The sequence below is a fragment of the Natator depressus genome, chromosome 14 (genome assembly GCF_965152275.1).
Source record: "Natator depressus isolate rNatDep1 chromosome 14, rNatDep2.hap1, whole genome shotgun sequence".
NCBI classification, from domain to species: domain Eukaryota; kingdom Metazoa; phylum Chordata; order Testudines; family Cheloniidae; genus Natator; species Natator depressus.
In genome coordinates, this window is record NC_134247.1 from 39,129,854 (window position 1) to 39,149,265 (window position 19,412).

At 48.7% G+C, this 19,412-nt stretch overlaps 1 protein-coding gene across 5 annotated transcripts in view; it reads right to left on the reverse strand.

Annotated features, from left to right (window-relative positions):
- The window catches only part of LOC141998483 (butyrophilin subfamily 1 member A1-like), a 34,482-nt gene extending 16,127 nt beyond the window's left edge, over positions 1 to 18,355 (reverse strand). Inside the window, exons 1-5 of one of the 5 annotated variants that reach the window (XM_074971339.1) lie at positions 17,994 to 18,355; positions 13,119 to 13,260; positions 6,570 to 7,138; positions 3,394 to 3,504; positions 34 to 381 (exon numbers count right to left, since the gene is read on the reverse strand). In XM_074971339.1, the coding sequence (XP_074827440.1) occupies positions 34 to 381; positions 3,394 to 3,499 (454 nt within the window). In that variant the 5' untranslated portion in view covers positions 3,500 to 3,504; positions 6,570 to 7,138; positions 13,119 to 13,260; positions 17,994 to 18,355. Of the gene's footprint in view, positions 1 to 33; positions 382 to 3,393; positions 3,505 to 6,569; positions 7,145 to 13,118; positions 13,261 to 17,993 lie in introns of all 5 variants that reach the window. The other 4 variants (XM_074971337.1, XM_074971338.1, XM_074971342.1 and 1 more) reach the window with 4 other exon arrangements.
- Positions 18,356 to 19,412: the final 1,057 nt, after the last annotated feature.

Below are 19,412 nucleotides of genomic sequence, written 5' to 3' on the forward strand. Positions count from 1 at the left end.
TTGCTATTGGAAATACAAGCACAAGTTACTGACCTGCCAGCTTTAGTTCCAAATGGGCATCTTTATAAAAGGAAGTTGACTCAAAATAGCACGTGTATCGTCCCTCATCTGTGAGTCTGATATTATGTAACCTCAAGGCAACACTTCCATTTCTGATGCCGTCTTTCAGAAACTCTGTCCTTCCTGTATATTCTGGCATCTGATATTCAATCTGATCCTTTCCATTACGATAGCGATGCACAAGTAAAGAGTAATGGGACCGGAACCATCTCACCTCCATGTCCTCAGCACTCATTGGGGGTGACAAGTGACAGGGTAACACAATGTCCTCACCCACAATAGCAGTGACAGGTTGATCCGGTCCGATGACTGTGAACTCGGCTGTGAAACGTATCATGACACAAGGAAAATGAACTTTAACAAATTGAGCATATCATATTGCCTCTATATAAATCCATGGTACGCCCCACATCTTGAATACTGTGTGCAGATGTGGTCGCCCCATCTCAAAAAAAGATATATTGAAATTGGAAAAGGTACAGAAAAAGGCAACAAAAAATGATCATGGGCCTGGAACAGCTTCCATATGAGGAGAGATTAATAAGACTTTTCAGCTTGGAAAAGGGACAATTAAGGGGGGATATGATTGAATCTATAAAATCATGACTAGTGTGGAGAAAGTAAATAAGGAAGTGTTATTTACTCTCTCATAACACAAGATCGAGGGGTCATCCAATTAAGTTAATAGACAGCAGGTTTAAAACAAACAAAAGGAAGGATTTCTTCACACAACGCACAGTCAACCTCTGGAACTCTTTGCCAGAGGCTGTTGTGAAGGCCAAGACTACAACAGAGTTCAGAACGGAACTAGATAAGTTCATGGAGGACAGGTCCATCAATGGCTATTAGCCAGGATGAGCAGGGATGGTGTCCGTAGCCTCTGTTTGTCAGAAGCTGAGAATGGGCAACGGGATGGATCACTTGTTGACTGCCTGTTCTGTTCATTCTCTCTGGGGCATTTGGCATTGGCCGCTGTTGGAATACAGGATACTGGGCTAGATGGACCTTTGGTTTGACCCATTATGGCCGTTCTTATGTTCTTAAGGTGATTGATTAAAAAATATAAATGGTTACATTTGATCAGAGCTGGCCTCTTTATTATGAAGCCACCTGGTTCCTGATTCAAGCTGAATTTTCAGTCCTTTCTGAAATCTACATACAGTAGAACCTCAGAGTTAGAAACACCAGAGTTAGGAACTGATCGGTCAACCACACACACCTCATTTGAAACCAGAAGTATGCAATCAGGCAGCAGAGACGGAAAAAAAAGGCAGCAAATATAGTACAGTGCTGTGTTAAATGTAAACTACTATAAAAGTAAAGGGAAAATTTACAAAAAGATCTGACAAGGTACGGAAACTGCTTCTGTGCTTGTTTCATTTAAATTAAGATGGTTAAAAGCAGCATTTTTCTTCTGCATAGTCAAGTTTCAAAGCTGTGTTAAGTCAATGTTCAGCTGTAAACTTTTGAAAGAACCATAATGTTTTGTTCAGAGTTACGAACATTTCAGAGTTACAAACAACCTCTGTTCCCCAGGTGTTCGCATCTCTGAGCTTCTACTGTACATAGTCAACTTGGAAATGGCCATGGCTCTTTAAGACCTGCTGCTAATTTGTGCTCATTTTCTCAAGAGGCTAGTTTCATCTCCCCCACGATGACCTGTCCTTAAAAATCTAACCCAGTTGTAAAATGCCTTTTCTGCAGAGACAGAGAAAAAAATAGAAGGGAGGATCCACCCAAAGCATTGAAACCAAAACGGTAAAATGCTACGAGTTTGGTTTTGACTCTGCAATGTGAGCCAAGTGTGGTTTGCAGGCACTTGACAGCACCGAGCCGACTCAGCAAACTCAGCTGGCCCTCGTGGTGAACACACTGCGGACATTCCTCCACTTAGTTGGTAGCTGCACTCATGAGACAGCACCAGTTGATGTGGAGGAGGCAGGTGTCCATCTACTTATATTTCGCCCCTAGGCTATGGTATCTGTACTCCAGAGGAGCATGAATGAATGGTCAGCTAGGTAAGTATTACTATCCTCATTTTCCAAATGGGCAAAGAGAGGCTCTGAGAGACTGGTTTAGCAAATATTTCCTTCTGATGGAATTTCATTGTTCCGTCGGGGGACCTAGGTACTCTCATCGCTGTAATTCCAATTGTTCTGTGCTGGAGTGATTTTGATTCTGTCTTTGAAGTTGCTGTACTTGCAGGGAAAATATGCAGCACAGGTTAAAAAGAAGATAGTCATTCTTTCTAGCAGAAATGTACATATTTTTAAGTCATCCAAGGGGTGAAAAACTGAAGATTTGCCATTAATTTATAGACAAAAGCAATGCCCGAGAATGATTACCCATCCAATCTGAACATATATAATTTTCTCTGCCCTCTGCAGGTGGCTACAGACACATCACAGCATCTAATCCTTCTCTAGCAAAGTTTCACATTTTCTTATACCAGAGAGAAAACAAGAGGAACTTTTCAATCGGTGCACCTTAGTCTTCTTTGACAAGCATTGCTACTTGGTGTGTTCAGAATAACTCAACCCCAAATTCTTCCCCAAGTACCATTACAGAGCTACCACACAATTTCATATACTGGCATCCCGGGTGCAGGGGCAAGGGAGCAGACTTCACATAAGAATGGCCGTACTGGGTCTGACCAATGGTTCATCTAGCCCAGTGTCCTGTCTTCTGACAGTGGCCAATGCCAGATGCCCCAGAGAGAATCAACAGAACAGGTGATCATCCAGTGATCCATCCCCTGTCGCCCATTCCCGGCCTCTGGCAACAGAGGGTACGGAGACCATCCTTGCCCATCCTGGCTAATAGCCATTGATGGACCTACCCTCCATGAACTTATCAAGTTGTTTTTTTTTGTTTTTTTTAAACCCTGTTAGTGTCTTAAGGTTGTGCGATGATGTTGTATGGGCATGGAGCAGCAGCATAAACTATTTGTTTCTTGGTTTTTTGAATTGTGCGCTTTGGCTTTAATTTTGATAATAACTTTGCTGCAGCTGATGAATTAAAAAAAAATAAAAAATAAAAAAAAAATAAAAAAAATTAGGGAATGTTCCAGGCATCCCTCAGGAAAAGACTGGTGATTTCGGTGATCATCAGAAAACCATAAAGGGAAATGGGATGGCATCTGGCACATGAAGTCTTCTCGGCTCTGATCAAGTGGTAGAATTAAGTAGGCTAAAGTGATGTTCTTTTTCTGATACTTGTAATGTAATCATATCATTTTGTCCCTATATGGGCCTTAACAGCTAAGCAATGGAACAAGCAAATAAATAACGTAAGTAACAACGGGGAGGACAATGCATGAGTGGTATTGTCTACCTGACTCCAAGTTGTGAATCGGTAAATTAATGAAGAAAATGATGAAACCAGGCAGAGAGATGCTTGCTGTGGAGCCATGATGGAGAGACGATAATTTCATTTTCATTGTAACTTGAGAAAAAAAATAAATGAAAGAAAAAAAATAAATGGGGTGCGCATAATAAGGATTATGTTATAACTAAATAAATCTTGGGCAGCGCGTAAACAGCTCATGGGACACTTGGATATGGAGATCCTGGTTCAAATGTCCTGATGATTTTATAGCACTGTCATCAACTGCATCTCCCCACAGTTGCTTAGCAAGGAACCTTAACAGGACTCCGTACGGTAGAACCAGGAGTTAGTGAAGATAACATGGGGAAACAGTAAAACTGACAAAGTAAAACTATTCCCCCTCCCCCCCCCCCACACACACACACTTCCTCACACGTTCTGGTCAACTGCTGGAAATGGCCCATCTTGATTATCACTACAAAAGGTTTCCCCTGCTCTCCTGCTGGTAATAGCTCACCTTACCTTACGAGCCATGGATTGTATATATGTGGCATGTAATATCCGGGGAAGAAGATTTAAGAGAAAAGTAGAGCAACTGGAGGGGGCGAGGCAAGCCTTATCCAAAGAGCAAGAGACCAGTAAAAGAGCAGCTTAGTCAAACAAGGGAAGTAAATTCCTACTCCTTTGTCAGAGGGATAGTCTTACAAGAGACCTGACTTACATTAAACAGTTACAAAAGGCTGGTTACGAAATTATCATGTGGAGAGATAAAGCAATGGGGCCAGAGTATTCAGTTGGGCAGGAAGTGAGAATCGTGGACCTAGCTCACAGAATGCAGGCATTCGAACAAACCTGTAACATTCTGGAGGATACGTACTGTCAGGTCATAAATATTGAAGGTGAGAATGGGCCAACACCCCAAAAAATAAGGAGGATGCCTGTATAAAGATGGAGTTGCCACCTGTATATGTTGTGAATAGAATTCCAGATATTCCAGTAGTTATGGTCTGGTGAGACCCACAATAAGCAAAGGTAGAATCTCACTCCCATTTACAGACAGAGCTAAAATCAGACAGGAAGAGTAGAAGAAATTGAACAAACAGAGGAAGAATCAAAACAGAGACACAGAAAATTCGGGGCCGGGGGGTGGGGGGAAGGGGAATCTGAAAAAAACAGTCAGCAGTGAGGCAAGGAAAGAGAAAGTCACAGGCAGTCTTGGTGAAAAGTCTGATGAGGGATTAAATATTGAAAGATTGAAACAAGAAATGGAAAGAACAGCAATTAGTAGCTGTCACGAGAGCAAGAAAATCAGTTACAAACGGTTCGCCAGAGAATAAGTCAGCCAGACTTGTCACAGACCCATCCGCAATTATGCCGCTTTTTACAAGAAGCCTAGGGAACTATAGAAGTTGCTGTGAAGGCCCGTAAGGAGGCAATCTCAGGACAGACCAAAAGTCTTTGCAACCTGAAATTCCAGCAAGTAATTTTGATATCTTTAAGTCAACTGAGCTAGAAGCAGTAATGAACAAGTGGCATAACTGATCCAGACTCTGGTACGCCCACCAGACCCCAAGCCACTTTACAGCCAAAACCAAAATCTCCACAGAAACCCATGCTAGTGCCAGACCTTTCTGAGGTGCAGGCACCTACCCCAGCCAAAAGAAAATGTAAACAGTTACAGCAAAACTCCCTGTGACAAAGTGGGGTTTCCCCTTTGTTATATTGTATGAGAGTCTTACTGTTGTGCATGAACACTGTGTGTACCTCAGTTTCCCTGTTTATTACACCAATGCCTAGGTGGTGAGAATACGGATGTGTGACTTTTGCTGAAGCCCGCAGGGGCAGGTGAGGCTGCTCCAGCTGCCTGCACATTAGTGATGGATGGTGCCCTTCATAACCTGAGAACCAGGAAGGGGATGCGACCAGGTGATACTTTGCCCAGGAAGCAAGACCAGGAGAAGGAGCAACAGGCGTATGGGAGGTCACGTGGCTGGAAGCTGGGTGGTCTGCTGTTTGGGACTCGAAGGTTGGGGGGGTCCCCAACAGCTCAGTAGTCGTCCCCCCCCCCCCCCCCAAGATGGACTTTGCTGAAAGTCACTGATTTCTGTGCTAGCAAGATCTGTTCTATGCTGTGTTCCTGTCGACTAATAAACCTTCTGTTTTACTGGCTGGCTGAGAGTCACTGCTGACTGTGGGGTTGGTGTGCAGGGCCCTCTGGCTTCCCCAGGGGCCCGTCCAGGTGAACCCGCCAAGGGGAAGTGTACAGTGTGAACAGGGATGCTGAATGCTCGGAGGTCAGACCCAGGAAGGCCATAGCCCAAGAGGCTCCTTGCCCTGGACAGCGTGCCCTGAGGGGAGTCACGCTACCCAGAGTCCTGGCTGGCTTCATACAGAGCAGTTCCAGAGCATCGGGCCTGTAACTCCGTCACACTTCCCACCTAAATTGTCTACTGTAGAAACTGCCCAGCCTTGGGAGGTACCAGTTCCTCTAAAGGGAAAGGGGCCCCAGACTCCCCAATAGAACTGGGAAAGAGGAGAAAGCATCAATTTCTAATGTGCAACCATTAGAATCCAGTGGTCATGTCTCTCCAATAGCCTGGCGAGGGGCAGCCATTTCTAACGGATTCGCCTTCACAGCAAGAGACATGTATGAGGGACAATCCCTGGGATGTGTGTATTTAAGTTTATTTGTGTTTAATGGCAAGATATAAAATATATTTTTAAAATAGCTATCCTAACGCTAGGCAGACAATTACCAACACAATCCAACCAGGGGAAAAAAAAAACCCTAGAACTGAAATTTCCATACCTCAGCTCCCTGAAAACCTTAGTCCACAATAATGATAAATAAACCGACAGCTTTGCTTATTCCCCTGAGAACTTAAACTCTGCTTGAACATCTGTCTTTATGCAAACTACTTCTACTGAGGTTTTCTTTTGGGGTGTAGGAGAGAAAAAGGGGGGATTGAAAAAGAGAAAGAAAAATAGATGGTATTGTGACAATCAGGGTCCAGACACCCCAGAGGGAGAACGGGGGTGCTGAACCCCACAGAATAAGGAATCTTTTTGTCCGGTGTTGGTACTGCACCTAGCACTATGGGTCCTAACCATGACTGGGATTCCCCGATGCTACCACAATACAAATAAATAACAACAACAATTAAGAAGTAACCAAAGCTCACCTATCTGATGGATCCCCGGCAGAAGTTTCCCAGTGTTTTCATGATCTCATCAGTTCTTACAGCTTCTCTTAAGCCTTCATCTCTTCTCTCCCATTGCAAGCAAGTCTTTCCATTTATGAGCCTGCATAATTAATTATTTCGATCTGCTTCTCCTCGTGGATTTAATTGAAAGGTTTGGTTTGATTTCCACTGAACAGAAGTGTCTCTCTCGATGCTTCGACCCACTCAGAAAATAAACGCGCAGAAGTAACAGGAACAGTACAGTCACTCAGTCCTTAAAGACGCACACCCAGTCCTACCGAAAGGTAAGTTGCCATGGCGGCAGCAGGCTTATTTTCCAGGGAGCTCATGTTCAGCTGATTATCCACCAGGCTCTTTTCCAGGTATCCCTGGAATTTCCCTTCAAATCCCTTCAAAATTTTCACCTCACTCCCAAAACGAAACCTCCCTTAGCAAACCCATGAAAAAAAATCATCTTGTTGCTCATCTGGCATTTATGGTAATATTTTTATTACTTCCAGGTCTAAAGATCAAAGCTGAGCCCGTATCTGTTCTCAGACAGAGTTAACCTGTAACTGAAAGGAGAAATTATAAAGTAACATGAGGATAGTCAACTACAGAGTGCTCTTGGCATAAGACAACACAGGTTGGAACTATTACTGTTCATATGAACTACATCCCACGTCTAACATCAGCATTCCTCCAAATAAAGCAGCAGTCCCCAAACTTTTGATGGTCACGCCCCTCCCTTGCCCCTGTCCACGCCCAGGAGTAGGGCTGCAGCCAGGGGCTGAGGCTGGGGGTGGGGCCGTCCCAAGGTTAGGGACGGGGCCAGGAGCCGGAGACGTGGCTAAGGGCGGGACCGGAGCAGAGCTGGGAGCAGAGTGGGGCTGGGTGGTGCTCTCTCCCTGCCCCCCATAGGGGCTGGCCTAGGCCACGCCATGCTCCCTGCACCCAGACTTTCCTCCATGCCCCACTAGGGGGGCATGCCCCCAGTTGGGGATCTCTGAAATAAAGGCTACTGATCACCAGGTGCAATGCAGAGATGTCTCTGGAAAACAATACACTGAATCAGATCCCCAATACGGCAACAATCAGAACAATGAGGGGAAAGAACTCTTTTTAGGCTGGAGAGTTTTCCTCTTCGGAGGAGAATGAATGTCGTGTGCGTGCGATGCATATAGAATAGCCCATCTACATATACAGAACTGTCAGCAGACACTTCTGTCATTTCTTTTCTTTTCTAAAATAGCATGCACACCTTCTGAATTTTCTGCTCTACTCCAATTACATTTCCCCAACACACCTATGTTTCATTTGCAGATTTCTGCCAGCAGCAGGTGTTGAATTTTAAAAAAAATTCTATAATACATAGGTTGGGAAAAGAGGGTCTGTACATCTGGGTATAGTGCTTAGATTATCCACAAATATAAAGTTTGTTTTTAAAGTCATATGATACACAGAGTGCATAATCAGCAATAACCCAAATTTAGGTGAATAGATTTAACAATACAGTTTAGATATTAGAATCCATATACTCGGGTACATCACTCATGAAAAGCTGTACAGATATTTGGTTCTGGAAAGCAAAATACATCAATGAGTGGAGATTGTCCCGGGGGGGGGGGATTTGCTCGTGCCCCCCCGCCCCTGGCCCCGCCTCAACTCCACCCTTTCCCGGCCCCCATTCCAACCCCTTCCCCAAAGTCCCTGCCCCAACTCCGCCCCCTCCCTGCCCCATTGGACTGCTTCCCCAAATCCCGGCCCTGGCCCCACCTCCTTTCCTAAGCACGCCGCATTCCCCTTCCTCCCCCCTCCCTCCCAGCCGTGCGAAACAGCTGTTTCCCGGCGCAAGCGCTGGGAGCTAGGGGGAAAAAGCAGGCACTCTCTCAAATGATCAACATTCACTCTCTTTCTTGAATGATCAACTCTTCTTTGGGGAAAAATAATAACGGCAAAATCCTGGACGTTTTTAGATATTTAAAAATTCCTCCCAGACGGCAATTTAAGAACCAAAAAGCCGGACATGTCCGGGAAAATACGGATGTATGGTAACCCTACACTTTCCTAAGCTCAAGAACATGCTCGGTCTGCTGCTGTGAGCAGGTGGGTGTTTCCCTCCCTGAAATGCTGAGCTGGTGGGAATAGAGGAGTGGAGGCTTCTATAAAAGGTGCAGTATTGGTAACCCAGACTGCTCAAAACTAATGAGTCGGCCCCGCGCCTCCCAAGAATCACGCAGTAAGCCCCCCAAATTATGAGATTAATAAAACAAGATGATGTTGGGTTTTGGCGTTGTCGATGTCTGAACTCCCCCTGCCACCCCCCAGGGGGTGTGTGTGTGTGTGTGTGAGAGAGAGAATTAGCTGCCCCCCACTCACCCACCTTTACCAAGCAAGAGAATTTCTGTCCCAGCACACAACCTCCCACTCCCTCCTCTGCCCGGCCCCAAATAACCTGGCCCCAACCCTCAAATCAATCCTCCCCCCAAGCAGTTCTGCCCCCAGATCTGACACCTTGATTCAATCGCCCACAGCAGTGGAAGTAGGCCAGTCCTGGCAGGCTGTACCAGCCATTTATAGCCCGTAGCACATCGGAAAGACACCAAACCGCCCCCAGCCCCTCCACAGAGCTGCCCCTCAGGAGAAGAGGGCAGGCCTGGGAGCGGTACAGCAGCCGAAGAAGCTGCAGGTGTAGTGTAGTAAATTGCTCTGGGTAGGAATGTACTACTTACAGTGTACTGAGCATGCTCAGTTCATCTGCTGAAGCCACTGCCCTTCACCCTGCCCTTATGAGCGGTAAAATACTGCGGACTGCTTTTGACAGGGGTTAAAAAGGGGCAAAGGGGGCAAATCGAAGCAGGGGGGTGGAAAGGGTCTGAGCAGGGGGCGGAAATTGACTGGTCGGAGGAGGTCAAGCAGCTGGAGGCAGCATTAGGAGAGGGGCTAAAGGGCAAAATTAGGGATGGGGTGGGAGGAGTTAAGCCCAGAAGTGATCGCTGGCAGAGGGTGTCCAGAGGGCAAAACCCGGCACAGGCAGGGGCACAGGGGGTAGCAGTTACCCCAGTGGGACTGAGACACCAGTGCTTGCAAAAATGGTGGAGGGGGCAAAGGAGCTTTTTTATTTCCCCTCCCACAGACAGCACCTCTCAGCATGGGCTTCCCAGGGCTGGGTTCTTAAAGGCACAGGCATCCCAATGCCTAGTCAGTGCAGCTCCTCTTGGTCCGATCTAACCCACTGAGGCTATGTCTACACTAGAAAGTTCAAAGCGCTGCCGCGGGTGCCAGTGCTCCTGGTAATCCACCTCGACGAGGGGGTTAGCTCCGAGCCCTGGGAGCCGAGCCCGTCCACACGAGTGCTTTAAAGCGCTTGGACTTGCTGCGCTCGGGGAGGGATTTTTCACACCCCTGAGCCAGCAAGTTAGAGCGCTTTAACTTGCCAGTGTAGATAATCCCTGAGATTTAATTCAGTGAAACATTTTACATATATCCCCTCAGAAACAAAGAATCCCTTATCACTGTATCTGATTGCATAGAATCTCACAGCAGTTTCCCAAGTTGTCTTATCTGCTGCTGGGATTCCCTGAATTTTTAATTCTAATTTTTTTCTTCTTATTTTTAGAGCAGATGTTTATTCTGTTGGATTATCTGACTTCCACTCTTTTGCCTCTCAATCCAGCCCTTAGTGTTTTTCCGCATGCCATTGCTTGTGTGTACAACTTGATTCTCAAATATTCAATAAAGGCAGTATACTCTCTCCTGTAACATCTTTCTCCAAGACAAAAATCTACTGTAATTTTTGCTGAACATTAGAACTGCCGTAGTGGGTCAGACAAATAGTCCGTCTAGCCCAGTGTCCTGTCTTCTGACAGCCGCCAGTGCCAGGTGCTTCTAAGGGAATGAACAGAATAGGCAGCCACTGAGTGACCCATCCCATTGTCCACTCCCAGCATCTGGCAGTCAGAGGACGGTTTAGGGACATGCAGAGCATGGAGCTGCATCCCTGATTATCTTGGCTAATAGCTGATGCACCTATCCTGAGGGACTGATCTAATTCTTTGTTGAACCCATTCATAGTTTTGGCCTTCAGAACATAATGAACACACATCTCCAACAACCCTTGACAACCACAAGAATTCTAAAAACATGAGTTATACACCCTGAAGTCAAGAAATGTTAATAAATACAGTAACTTTTCACGTAACATTGTAGTTATGTTCCTGAAAAATGCGACTTTATGTGAAATGATGTTAAGCGAATCCAATTTCCCCATAAGAATTAATGTAGATGGGGGGGTTAGGTTCCAAGGAAATTTTTTTCGCCAGACAAAAGACATTATATACATATACAGTATAAGTTTTAAACAAATTTAAACAAACCGTTTAATATTGTACACAGCAATGAATGATTGTGAAGCTTGGTTGAGGTGGTGGAGTAAGAGGGCGGGATATTTCCCAGGAAATGCCTTTCCGCTAAATGAGGAACTAGCACTCAGCTGAGCCCTCCAGGGTTAATACACTGTTAATGTAGCCTCACGCTCTACAAGGCAGCATGGACTGAGGCAGGAGGGAGGAAACACAATAGATGCAGGGCAGTAGCTGCAAACACTTCCCTGCAAAAAACTGAACATGATGATGAGCCCACGCGATCCAGCTGGAGCGCACCACTCCCTCCTCCTGACAGCACATGCATGGCTGCACAGGTGCTGACTTTCCAAAGTGCTGGGGGGTGCGTGCATGAGTGAGAGACAGAGAGAGAGAGAGAGATGTGCATTGCCCTTTAAACACACTGACCGCACTTCAAGTATGTTGCTCTTTTAAGCAAATCAGCCAGTTCAGACAGGAAGCAACAGCTTCCTGCAAGCTCCTCCCCCCCGCCTTCTGTCCCAGAGCCCTGTGACTGTCCCCTCCTCCACTTTATGGAGATGGGGTACGGAGTGGGGAGCAGGGGGACATCCTGATATCAGCACCCCTCCTGCAGCAAGCTCTCGAGAGCAGCTCCAAGGCAGAGGGAAAGGTCAGGAGCAGCATGGCAGTGGGGGGAGGGCCACCTGAACTGCTACTAGGCAGATGCCGAGCCACATACCTTACAGGGAATTTAGGGGAGCTGCCACCCCCCCCCCCCGGTTCTAATCCCCATGAAGAGGGGCTGCTCTTCTAGAGAATCCTGCAAGCAGTAGACAAAGCAGGCAGCTGCCAAACCATGTTATAGGGGAACATTGCGCAACTTTAAATAAGCATGTTCCCTAATTGATCAGCAACGAAACAACGTTAACCAGGACAATGTTAAGTGAGGAGTTACTGTACGTGATATTTTGTTCTTATGCGCCTCTTTGTTCCTGAGCCTTTAGGGTGGAGTATGGCCAGTTCCACCAAAGCTGGAGCCTAAACACCTGAATGAATCTTAGTCTACCCTCATACTTTTCCTGGGCTTATTGAAGATATAAAATAAGAGAAATTCAAAGTATGACTCCAACTGGTCCCCTTGCATACAGGTCAGTCGGCCCTTTGAATTGGTGGGAATGGATTTAATAGGGCCATTCCTGGCAACAAAGGAGGGATACAGGTATACACTGACAGCCACAGACTTAGATGGGTGGAAGCATTTCCACTTCGAAATAAGTTGGCATCTGAGGTGTCAAAAAAAAAATGTACAAAATTATACAGCGACTTGGATGTCCACAGCGTATACTGACATCTCGTGGGCCAGAATTCAATAATGAGGCAAATACTTTTTTCTGGGGTTGTTTTTGACTATGTCCTCAACCACACTTTCAGGTCACAGAGAGCTGACAGTGAGCAAGGGCTTCATTGCCCTGGTGAGTTTTTCTTTATGGACATTTTTGCTGACAAGTTTCAATGAACGCCCACTCCGCTTTGGCAAGGATTATGGCGGGTCACCCCATCCAGGTTGAATGAAAACAACATTTTATTCTTTGGTCTCTTTTTACCCACCAAACCCGTCCAAAGGAAAGTTTATGGCATAATACTTTTTCTTTCAGTAGAACCTAGAGATCTGCAAAAAATTGGGAACACAGCATAGCTTCACCAGCCCATACCACCCACAAACCAATGGGCTGGCTGAAAACACAAACAAATCCAACCAAAGGTAGTTTCAGGGCTGGGGAAATTACGGTATTAAGAGCGAGGCGAATGCACTGGGACAGAAGCTACAAACTGCTTCAGAATTTTAGTACCTTGCAAGTCCACTTGTCTTTTATTTCAACCGCCCCAATAAACTAGGACAGCCCAATAAACTAGGCCGGCCTCTTTACGCCTTTTGGGTTGTGTACAACTTCTCTCAGTAAAGACAGTCCTTTCCCCTCCCCGCCACAAATAACCCAGCACCATTTGGTACAGAGCATTGCGGAAGTACAGCTCTGCTCCTGCCCCCCCCCCCACTTCCAGGCATGGGGAGCAGACTGGGAGGGGAGGGGAGGGGAAGAAAATACTGTTACTTGCACCACTGCCCCCCCCCACTCCCCACCACCACCACCACCCCCCCATCTGCCCCTCCACCAATCCCCCACACCAGTTCCACCTCCAGCCTCACCTCTGCTCCTTCGGCAGCTCCTGGGGCTCTTCACCCCCCTCCCCCCAGCCTGGGGGGCGGTGGGGTCCCCTCTCCCCCTTGCCAGGCCCTGTGCTGGTGGAAGAGGCAGGGGCTGGGCTGGCTGCCACTTGCCGTCTGCAGGCTGAGAGGGGAGGAGAAAACAGCTGAGCTGCCGTCACGTGGTTTCAGGGAATTTCCTCTCCCCCCCCCCCCCCCCATCAGTATTTACAACTTTGCTGTTTCCTGGGCAGGCTGCAGGGACCCGGACACGCCCCGTAACCTCCACTGAAGCCGCCGCCCCCACTTGCATCCCAGCCAGCTCCCTGCACAGCATCCGTGTGGGGAGAGATGAATAACACCCCGAGTTTTCAGCTTGGAAAAGGGAGATGATAGAGATCGATAAAGTCACGAGGGGTGTGGAGACAGTGAATAGGGAAGTGTTAAAGTTACTCCTCATAACACAAGAACTAGGGGTCACCAAATGAAATTAACAGGCAGCAGGTTTAAAACAAACAAAAGGAAGGATTTCTTCACACAACGCACAGTCAGCCTGTGGAACTCCTTGCCAGAGGATGCTGTGAAGGCCAAGACTATAACAGGGTTCCAAAAAAAAACCTAGATAAGTTCATGGAGGACAGGTCCATCAATGGCTATTAGCCAGGATGGACAGGGATGGTGTCCCTAGCCTCTGTTTGCCAGAAGCTGGGAATGGGCTACCAGGGCTGGCCTAGGGAAAATGGCACCCTGGGCGAATTTGCATTTTGGTGCCCCTGGCCCCTATGGGCATGGTGTGGCCCCCATTGCCCCTGGCCATCATGGGCTCCCCATCCTCCCTTCACTCCTAACCCTTACACTGTGCCCCCTTTGTCCCTAATCCCTGCATTCCCCTCCTGTGCCCCTAATCCCTACACCCCCTTCCCTCCTACTCCTATACCTCCCTCCAGCCCCCCTAAACCCTGCACTGTGCCCTCTTCACCCCAATCCATGCACCCCCTTCCCTCCTACCCCTGTACCACCCTCCTGCACCCCTAATCCCTGTACTCTGCCCTCTTCACCCTAACCCCTGCACTGTGTCCCCTTCACCCTAACCCCTGCCCCCTGCTGCACCCCAACCCCTGCACCCCTAACCCCTGCATCCCCCTCCTGCACCCACATGGAGAAACTGACCTGGATGCAGTGATGGAGCAGCTGGCATTGCTGCTCGCTCCCCCACTGGACTGATGCTCCTCTGCCCCGTGCACCCGTAGGGGGCTGTGAGGCGGGGGAGCGAGGTCTGGACTCCCTGGATGCAGGTCACTTTCCCCACGTGGGCTGCATAAGGAGAGGGCAGGAGAACAGCAGCTCCTGATGCCTCCCAGCACAGCCCATATGTGACTGTGTGCTGCGTTGAGGGGAGTGTGTGAGTGCACTGTCTCATTAAGAAAGCACTCAGGGTCAGGAGCCTGAAGGCCTGTTCAGACACAAGCAGCTGCCAGCTAAATGGAAACCGGGTACATGGGGGGGGGGGCACCCTGACATCAAAAACCCCCCTCCCACCCATACACCCCCACAGCAGACAGGAGGATGCTCCAAGTCAGGAGTGGCCAGGGGCGGCTCCAGGGAGAAACTGGGGAAAGGGGGGACAGGAACAGCAAGGGCCGCACACGTGGAGCAGGGCGGAGGAGGGGCACCCTTGCTCTGGAGGAGTCACCTGGCTTGACTTTTCCTCAAACTGCCCCCTGCAGCTCAGGTCCGTCTTCCCCATACGCTGCTGCTCCGCCTGCCTGCCTGCCCCCTCTGCCAGCCCAGCTGGCTCTCGGCAGGTCAGGTGGGAATCAGGCAAACCCTGTGTACGGTGCCCCCTTTGGCGAGCTTCCCTGGGCCCCGCCCCAGCCCCAAGACCAGCCCTGGGGTGACAGAAGAATCAGGGATGGATCACTGGATGATCACCTGTTCTGTTCATTCTCTCTGGGGCACCTGGCATTGGTCACTGTCAGAAGACAGGATACTGGGCTAGATGGAGCTTTGGTTTGACCCAGTCTGGCCGGTCTTATGTTCTGCAATCAAAGCGGGGAAATCAGAGGGATGGGCAGAATTTTTGCAGGGGCCAAAGCGTGTCCAGAGGAGGGTGAAACAGGGGAAAAAGGGGGCAGATGGGCAAAATCAGGGACAGGGTGCAGGAGGTGAGGTTCAGAAAAGGGGAGATGCCCGGCCAGACAGTAGCACAGGGTGAAACCCCAGGACAGGGAGGTGCCACGAGATCAAAGTTATCACAAACGGGGTGAGCCATCTGCCGTGGGTGCCAAAATAGGGTATGGGTGGCTTTGAGATCCTGGCTTGTCCAGCCCAGGACCCGCATCACAGCACTGCACAGCCCCATGCCTGCCTACAGCAGCTCTTCTCTGTCTGCAATGACGGACTGATCTGCCAATGGAGCCTTGATTCAGGGAAATATTTTACACACATGCCATAAAACAGATACTCTTCAAGTGTGTTTCTGATGCTTCAATAAATTCCTGCTCAATTTCCATAGGTGCCAAACTTCTGCACAGGGCATCAGAGCAGCTCACCTGTGCTAGATTGCCTGTTTCGGACTCCCTCTCCTGTCACCCACAGGAACTGCAGTTTCAGTCCTTTTATTAAAAAAATAAAGAAGAAAAGGAGGACTTGTGGCACCTTAGAGACTAACCAATTTATTTGAGCATAAGCTTTTGTGAGCTACAGCTCACTTCATGCATCCGATGAAGTGAGCTGTAGCTCACGAAAGCTTATGCTCAAATAAATTGGTTAGTCTCTAAGGTGCCACAAGTACTCCTTTTCTTTTTGCGAATACAGATTAACACGGCTGCTACTCTGAAACCTGTCATTAAAAAAATAGTCCCTCACCAAAGGCTCTTAAGCAAAGTAAGCTGTCATGGGATAAGAGGGAAGGTCCTCTCATGGATTGGTAACTGATTGGATAAGAGATGGAAAGGGGGGATATGATAGAGGTCTATAAAATCATGACTGGTGTGGAGAAAGGAAGTATTTCTTCACACAACTCACAGTCAGCCTGTGGAACTCCTTGCCAGAGGATGTTGTGCAGGCCAAGACTATAACAGGATTCAAAAAGAACTAGATAAGTTCATGGAGGACAGGTCCATCAGTGGCTATTATCCAGGATGGGCAGGGATGGTGTCCCTAGCCTGTGTTTGCCAGAAGCTGGGAATGAGCAACAGGGGATGGATCACTTGATGATCGCCTGTTCTGTTCATTGCCTCTGGGGCACCTGGCACTGGCCACTGTCGGAAGACAGGATACTGGGCTGGATGGACCTTTGGTCTGACCCAGTCTGGCTGTTCTTATGGTCTTAGTATGATTTTTGTGACAGTGTGTTTGGTGCTGTACAAACAAGAGGGCAATGTGATAGCTACCCTCGGGCGATTGCAGGCTAAGTCCAGCTGGGATTTCTCTGTTCCTTTATCCATCCATCTGCAATGTATGTTTTCCTCTCCATCCATTAGCTAGGAGTTACAGCCAATCCAAATCCTCAGAGTGTTTATCTCTATAGTACAAGGGCTCTCCCTCTATGTTTTATGGGCTGCATTCTGCTCTCAGCTACACCAGCGCAAGAACAAGGAGGCTAACTTGTTCTTGGATAATATGGATTTACTTCAGATTTACACCGCTGTAAATAGGAACAAAATTTGACCCTTTCTGCCCAGTGTGTAAATCTCCTCTCAGCAGTGATGGACAGCATGCGGTCTCCAGAATTATCTAGCAGAGAGAACTGTGTTTGTGGAGTGAGATCTGGGTTTGAGTCCAGGTTCTGCTGCTGTGTTGCTGTGTACGGAGAACAAGTTGCTTTCCTCAGTTTCCCCATCTTTAAAACACCCTAAGCACCAGAGCATTGGGTATTCTGCACTATACAATGATTCGCACTTGGTTTCTGACCCAATTAACATTTAATTATTTAAATGAAGTGGAATGGCTTTTACAAGAGAGACTGAGAGAAACCCATACAAGAGTATCCTATAGCTCAGTGGTTGGCTAAGTTCCTTGTAAGCTGCATGGCCATGCAGGTGCTCAGGGAACCCGCCAAGCCATGACCTGCCGCGGCTGGGGGAGGGGTGCCTCTCCCCCGGCCCCAACCCAGCTCCAGACCTGCTGCGGCCAGGGGTTGGGCGGCACAAATTCAGCCATGGCCCGCACCTGCTGCGGCCGAGGCGCCCCTCCCCCGGCCCCAACCCAGCCCCGGACCTGCCACGGCCAGGGGAGGGGTGGCCACGGACAAGGAAGAGGTGCCTATCCCGTGGCCTTAGCCCCAGAGCTGCTGCGGCGGGGAGAGGCGCCTCTCCCCACAGCCCAGCTGCTGCTGTGGGGAGAGAGGACTAGGGGGAGTCCTCTCTCCCTGCCGTAGCCCCTGAGCACCCTCCTGCACCCCAAACCTCTCATCCCTGGCCCCACCCCAGAGCCTGCACCCCCAAAGCCCAACCCTCTGCCCTAGCCCTGAACCCCCTCCCACACTCCAAACCCCTCGGCCCCACCCCTACCACATGAATTTTGTTATGTGCACCGATATGAAGTTGACGTGTCACACATCACCTCCATATTGGTGCACAGAACAAAATTCATTCCACATTAGCGGGAACACTGGGTTGATGCCGTCCCCACCCCTGAGGGGTGGGAACTCCCTGTTCAAATCCGGTCTCTGCTTCAGTTGGAGGCCAGATTCTCGGGTGGGGTAAGCTGGCCTACCCCTTCAGGAGCGTAGCCAGCTAGGGGACTACATCCCACCCGCCCTACTGCGCTCTCAGCCCAAGAGGTGGTGGTTTCCCAGCAGCAGACGGTGCTTTAACAAAGCGCTCGCTGCAGGGACAGGACAGCCCAGATGCCAGATGCGCCCGCTGAACTCACAGTGTAGCTGAGATGCGTCTCTTTGCCCGAACCACAGGCTGCAATGCGGGTGTCGTTGCCTTCTTCTTACCCTTGAAACGTGCTTAAAGGGACAGGGAGATGTTCAAACCGCTGGGCTCCTGCCTTGAATCGCTGCTAGGCTCCCTCCTCTGATCCTGAAAAGCAGTCAGCAGAAAACTGCCCATCGCCCGCTTCCTAACCTGGGCAGGAACGCAGCGCTGCGGCTTCTGCACGGAACAAGCTCCAGCAGAGGCCGATGGGTGCTCCCTTGCCACACCCAGCAGGAAGCCACTACATCTGGGGGGAATCCCCCGTGGCGCCCCAGTCCCTGCGGGCTCCCCAGCCGCCGCAGGAGGGGGTGGGACTCCCGCTCAGCTGGGGGCGGGAGGGAATCAGTGTTGCCAGTCAAAGGAAGCCCCAGCTTGAGAACAGCATTGATTAAACAAGTTTTCCAGTGATCCCTCACTAGGCATATATTGTACACAATATATCAGAACCATACTCAAGCGGTGAACATGGGACACAGGGGGTTAGTCATAAGAGGGATGCAGTGTGGGGTGAGTGGGCCAAAGAGAGTCTCTGTCATCTCAACACAGGACACTGGGGAGGGGGTGATCAGCTGGGCCGTCAGGTTCCTCATCTCCCTCTGGCCTCAGTGATGGGGGTCGGCCTGGCTTCAAGGCTGCCCAGGTCTGTTGACATCCCCGGCTCCCTTCTTGCCTGCGCCCAACCTTGACATCTCAGCAATAGGGAGATGCTGCCCCTCTCGCATCATTCTTTTTGGGGTGTCGTTCATGGTTCTTTAGATTTCAGGGGCAGCTTCACAAGAAACTCACTGGCCAAGTCTAGTAGCTCTTTGGCTCTAATGCAGTGAGTTCACAGTTCTCAGCCTCAGCCGTCTGGCTCTGAGGAGCAAACCCAGCAGTTCCCGCTCTGAGCCCCACCCTTTCTCCTCCTCCGGACAGTACCTCACCTCTCTGCAGGGATCAGGCAGTAACTTCATTCCCCATTTCGGGCTCACTGTGAATGTATCTGCACCATCAGAGTTTGTGCTGAGAGATACTGATCACTGTCATTGTTCAAACCACACAAAAAAATCTCATAACAATGGGTTAGATAAAGATTAAAATAAAATCTAAAAAAGGACGATTCTAGCAAACGATCATTTGTCTTGTGAAGTCATCAATGAATCTGACCTACATTCTGTCAAACTAAACTAATATCAAAGTATGTGACCAAACGGCCTTCACCCACAATCCAGGGTGGGCTATAAAACACTGTCATGTTCACAAAGTGAAATCTCAGAGAATCGTTTAAGACTCAAAATCAGGAAAATAAATTTACCCATTTTCTTCTGAAGTGACTAAACCAGCTTAATTTCTTGCCTCATTATTTGATTGTATTAGTTGCAAAAGTTTT